The following is a 6000-nucleotide window of genomic DNA, read 5'->3' on the forward strand; positions in this document are numbered from 1 at the left end:
CACAAGGGGGAGATACACAAGGGGGAGATACACAAGGGGGAGATACACAAGGGGGAGATACACAAGGGGGAGATACACATGGGGGAGATACACATGGGGGAGATACACATGGGGGAGATCCGAAACACACAAAGGTGCAAAGCGGGCTACAATGAACTGCTATTCAAGTCGATGATGGTTAACACAGGATCGTGGGGCAATAACCTGTTTTGCACCGTAATGAATCGCAGCTAAAGTGTTTAAACAGCAGGTGACACGTTGGGCTGTTATATAGTGCCGTGCGCGTGCTACGCCGCGCGCGCAGATTTTTAGTTGGCTGCCGCGCGTGCATGGCAGGGAGCGGGGATCCGACAGACTGCGGCGAAGATGAGGAAATTCATCTTTCCGCGCCGCTACCGGCGCTGTGTGTGTGTGTGTGTGTGTGTGTGTGTGTGTGTTTGTGTGTCTACACAAATGTAATAAATATATTATTTCTACCAATTTTTTTTTTTTAATAAATAATAAATTACACATACACATACACACACACACACACACACACACACACACACACACACACTGTATACTCAACACTGTATAATCACACAGTATACATACACAAAGCATGCGGCACGTGCACGCGCGTTCGCATAGGCACGCATGGCCGCATGCTGTATAGAGCGGCCCTCAAGTTACTATTCAGGCTGGGGTTTACCTACAGCATCAGCCTCCTGCATTACACAGCTCGCATAGAACCCTCCCTGCCCGGCTTCTAGGGAGGTTACATCAGTGTCCCTTATATGAGTGCATTACCTTATCAGGAGGCAGGACTCGTGCGGCTGGGCAAAGATGGAAATGATGGGCGCCAAGAGCTTGTGTAGTTCAAACAACACTTTATGTGCACCTCTATAACTAGTGCTTTTCTCATTCATGACATGGTTTCCTTCCAGTTGTTTGTAATCTTATTTGTTCCATCCCCGGGTGCACTCACTTAACTCCCTGGAGAGGTGCGGACTCTTGGAGGTGGTTGGATTAACTGGCCTGTCCCCGTTCTGCATAACGTCCATTATGCTCTCACTATGAGCCTCTTCTCCGGCCCTGACCGACTCAATGGGTAGTGGATATATATCCCAATCCGCTGTTTGAACTGCCACTTCTAGATGTCTAGTACTGAGGACTGTTTGGACCTGCCCGTAGAACTGGTCCTGTTGCACCCTGAAATCCTCCTGCATGGAGACCTATGTAGCATTAATGCCTTCTCTCCTGTAAACCCCTTGGTTCACCTTGGCCATATCTCGGGGCTTTACCTGAAGGGGCACTGTCCCTAACTAGAACATCATAAACAGGGCTAGTCTTTCTTGCATACTCATGGACATTCCTGTAAACTATCTACACTGAGGCTCCTCCACCTCATTCCTCCAGAAACCCCCCTCTGGAGGGGAACCTCCTCTTTCTGATACCTGTATATAGCTTTTGCAAAATCCCTGTCTCCAGGCAGCAGTCCTTTAAAGAATGGTTCTATGCAGAGATGGAATTAGAAGGGGGCCAACAGGGAAGCTAGCCTGGGTGTGCGTAAGTGAGCGGTGGAGGAGAGAGCGCAATTGTAGCGTCAGAGAAGGGCATGCATGTGGAGCAGGGCGCAGGAGGAAGCATGATGGAAGTACCAGCAGCAGGGGGTGGGGGGGAGTGAGAGAGACTTGGGTAGGGGAGATGGGGAGTGAAAGGCTTGGGGGGGGGGGATGAGAGAGACTTGGTTAGAGACTGGTGGGAGGAGGGAGAAGGGGATGTGAGAGAGACTGATGGGGAGGGGACGTGAGAGATTGGGAGGGAGAGAATGGAGGGGGAGGAGAAAATTGGGTGGGGGAGAGGGGGATTTGAGAGACTGGTGGGGGGGGAGTAAAAGAGACTGGTGGGGAAGGGGGACATGAGAGACCTGGTGGGGGAGAGAGGAAGAGAGAGATGCGACTGCTTGTCTGTGGGGCGGGGGGAGGGGGTAAAACCTACAAAATGTTCACAAATACAGTTACAAATTACAGGATTGTTTTGTGTTGGTTCTAATTATTATTTTTTTTTTTTAATTAAACGTTCCCCAGGCACCTAAATACCTGGTTCCTCCTCTGGTTTTATGAATGTAAAGAGAGGGAACCACCCCAACTCTGCAAAGGTTAGGGCAGCAAAATCTATAACAAAAAGCAGCATTTGAAATTCTAATTAGGAAAAAGCACAGGATGCCAATTTCTATGGCATGAGCACCCGTATAGGTACAGTAGTACTGAGTACCATTTTTTTGTTTTCTGCTGGAAAGAGAAAGGGATTTCCCCCCAATCAGAAGATGTCATGTGCAGTCACAAGGAGCCATGGAAGGCTGGGGGGCGCTTTGAGCTGTGTTTTACTAACGTTCACTTTCGCCCCATTTGTTTAGCTTGCTCGTTTGACGTGGTGGACAAGACACAGCCCCATTCAAAATAGTGAACTATATAATACTTGGGATCAGTTACCAGATGTTCCTGAAATAGCTACAATAATCCCGACAATTGAGAAAGAACCAGGTAACACACAAGTCTCCGAGTGTCTTTTATATCTTCACCCTGTCTGCAACATTTCCTGTTCACAAAGCGAATGTGTCTTTTCCAGAGGAAAAGCCGTAGAAGGAAAAGCCATGCAAAAATAAATGGTGAATACCTTGAGCAGCCACCCAGCAGATGTGGTTCCTGCAACTTAACTCTAAGTGCAAAGGGAAACATTAGTACAAGGAATGAAAATCAAAGAATAGTCATGTCTGTTGTATATATCGTTTGTATGAAAGTGATGCCCTTTAATCAGGTTTGCCTACAAGTGAGAGGAACATGAGGGGGGAGAAAGAGATAATGATGGGAAGAGGGGAGCGAAAGGGAACAGGGAATTCCTGCAGGAAGCATATTTCCCAGCTTGGCGCGTGTGTGCGTGTGTGTGTGTCATACATTTTAAGTTATGGTGGGTGAAAAAGGCGATAGAAAACCTCCACTGTTGGCATATAGCCAATAAAGAATATCACTTGTGAGCACATTCACATGTCTCAGACAGGTCTGCACCCTGCCTCTCAACCATCACCTAGCATACAGTGCTCCCACTGCAGCAAGGGTAAACCTACCCAGCCTAGAAATATTTCAAAGCAAGTTTATGCCAACCTCACACTGATGATACCCATCAAGGTTGAAACATGTCTGTGAGTGGTTTCAACTTGCTTTGCTAGTCCCATGCTGTGTTTAAAAGCTGTGTGAACGGCGATACATCAGCTTAAATGGGCTCCATGTGAATGGATATTCCAGGCAAAAGGTGACACATTGTGTGCTCATTTGCATGTCATCTCCCAGAATCCCTTGCTGCAGTGGGAGCACTGTATGCGAGGTGATAATGGTTGAAAGGCAGGGTTGCAGACCTGTCTGAGACATGTGAATGTGCTCACAAGTGATATTCTTTATTGGCTATATATATATATATATATTTATTTATTTATTTATTTATATTTATTATTCTAGTCTTCCTCTGTGTTCTCATAAGTACAGATCAAGGCTTTGCCTCACATGATCTGTAGATTCTAAAAAGCTTGCACCTTGCTGGGGGTCTGAGTTACTCTAATCTGTTTCTGGATTATACAGAAGCAACCGTGCCTGCTGTAGAAGTTCTTCAACGTGGTTATCTCCTGGAAGGCCAGAACATCAAAAGTCAAGGTGCGTATGTTGATGAATATTGAGATATTGGTCGAAACTTCATCAGGATCAGAATGTTGAGATATTGGTCGAAACTTCATCAGGATCAGATTTCTTTTCCCACCGTACTCTATGGTGTCTAGAACCTGAGGATCTTCCTGTTTAGAGACAAATTGAAATTACTTAAAATGAGCAACTTCTTGCCAATTGGCTCCTCATACATGTAGGTTATTGTATGGTCCTGGCGCAGGGCTGGCCTTACCTTTAGTGGGGCACCTGCTCCGGCGGCGTCATGACATCATGGCTGAACATGCTGTTGCATTGTCATGGCAATGTGTCGCCATGACAATGCAACGCTGAAGAAGGAAAGACGCTCCGCATAGGGTAAGACCCACCCACCCCCCTTACCTCTTATTACTCACACACACTCTCCAATCCCCGTCCCTACCTTTTTGGTGAGCATCGGCACGGTCGTGTGCCGGTTCAGGGACTCCCCAACTCCCTCCTCCAGCTCTCCCCTCTCCTGTTGGGTAGAATTTGAATCCCAACGCTGACAGGAGGAGGGAGCGCGGGGCCTCCCCGAAGGCACGGGGCCAAAGGAAGCCGCCTGGCGCCAAGGCCGGTTCGGGGTCTTCAGCAGATAAGAGGCCTATCCCAATGCTACAATAAGGTCCTGCACAGCTATGCCGTAGCCACAAGCCAATGTAAAGACACATTCTAGCTATATCTCTTTGCTTGTTGTCTCAGCTCCTGCACATTCGTTGTGGAAAAAGGTATATTTTTGGTTTTGTGGCATATCCAGTCATCCTGAAGTCCAAATATCCAAAGAGGAGCAACAGACACTGCAGAGAAAGCTGACGAACATTGAAGAAAAACCTTTCTGGAGAAGAGTGTGTGACATAAACGCCGTCGTCCTCATCGCCATCAATGTCTTCCTCTGGGGATACTTCGGATAAAAGGATTGTGTGCAAACAAATAGATAATATGTTCATCCTCACATTTTTATTCTATTTATATGAATATTTGTATTCATTCATCTTTACATTTGTAGATCCACAAACTTGAATTTAAAATACACATTTTGTAGCTGTTACCTTTTCACGCTTTTTTGTTGTTGCTGTGATTATTTCATGTACAGTATACAGTATGCTGCCCCACTCCAGAAATATGTATTGTATCACTGCTGAAATGTCTGCTGTTTCCAGAATTAACATGAAGGGTCGTAAACGAGTTATTTCATTATTTCTAAAGAGCTGGAAAAAAAATCTGAGAATTCTGCACATTTCCAGGAGTTTTTGTATTTTCTGTGTTTCCTCTCCCCAAAAATGAGACCACGTTTTAATTCTAGAAAGGGTATTTTATCCGAAACTACCATGGATTCGTGTCAAACATTCACTGTTTTGCCATTAAGTTGAGAGAGAGAGAGAGCCAGATTCAAGTGATCTCATTGGGTAAACATACATATGAAAGAACTTTTGGGATCTATTTGTTAGTCTCCCAGCTATGAACTTGCAGCAAATCCGGTGCAAAAAAACAGCACCAGGCGCATTGACATAAAAATCCCATTGCTTTTTATTGGTTTCTATTAACTTGCCACCGCTCACATTAATAAAGTATTTGGAAGGTGTTGGTACACTTGCATTAAAGTTTGTTATTGCATCTGTGCCTAAAAGGTTAGCGTGAAAGTAATATCACACGTTTAAATAAGTTCCGGTAGGTGAAACGAAACGAATAGAAATGCGATCAGCTGCTTGCTTCAACATCTGGAGCAATTGGAGAAAATTGCTGTACTGCGCTCAGTCACAGATCTTGGCAGTATGATCCATGTATTCCTTGATAAAGTGTATTTTGATACACGAAACGCGTAGGGGGTGTCTACCTCCGTTTTTTTATATGGACCAATAAAGGATTATATTTTAATTCCATTTTTTGGTGACCCACTCCTTTGGCTGTGCGCCAGTTCTCTTTCTTCTTCATCTGATCCATAATTCTCCAAGGTCTTCATTCAATGGGGCATATGGGTCAAGGAAAAAATAACTGCACCATATTTAAAAAAGAAAAAAATCATATTGATTTCAATGGAACTTTTCCCCCCTGATACTGTATGTATGGTGTCATTTTTTGGCCCTAGAATTGATCCACTTTTTCCTTGATACATAGGCCACCTTTTTTTGGGAAGCAGATTCCAGAAAAGAACCGTTTGCTGATAATCGCAGTGAAATCGGGCCCTTCAGAACATGTTGAATTAAGCGCTAACTGGGGTGGCCAACTCCAGTCCTCAAGGGCCACCAACTGGCCAGGTACTGGATATATTCCTGCTTCAGCACAGGGG

General features: G+C 45.2%; 1 protein-coding gene across 2 annotated transcripts in view; it reads left to right on the top strand.

The window, feature by feature from the left end:
• SLC5A9 (solute carrier family 5 member 9) overlaps positions 1 to 5593 on the top strand; it is a 49147-nt gene extending 43554 nt beyond the window's left edge. For both annotated transcript variants that reach the window (XM_075616278.1, XM_075616277.1), the window contains 3 exons: positions 2402 to 2528; positions 3618 to 3689; positions 4416 to 5593. In XM_075616278.1, the coding sequence (XP_075472393.1) occupies positions 2402 to 2528; positions 3618 to 3689; positions 4416 to 4624 (408 nt within the window). In that variant the 3' untranslated portion in view covers positions 4625 to 5593. The remainder of the gene's footprint in view (positions 1 to 2401; positions 2529 to 3617; positions 3690 to 4415) is intronic.
• The last annotated feature ends 407 nt before the right edge of the window (positions 5594 to 6000 follow it).

The sequence above is a fragment of the Ascaphus truei genome, chromosome 10 (assembly GCF_040206685.1).
Source record: "Ascaphus truei isolate aAscTru1 chromosome 10, aAscTru1.hap1, whole genome shotgun sequence".
Lineage (NCBI taxonomy): Eukaryota > Metazoa > Chordata > Amphibia > Anura > Ascaphidae > Ascaphus > Ascaphus truei.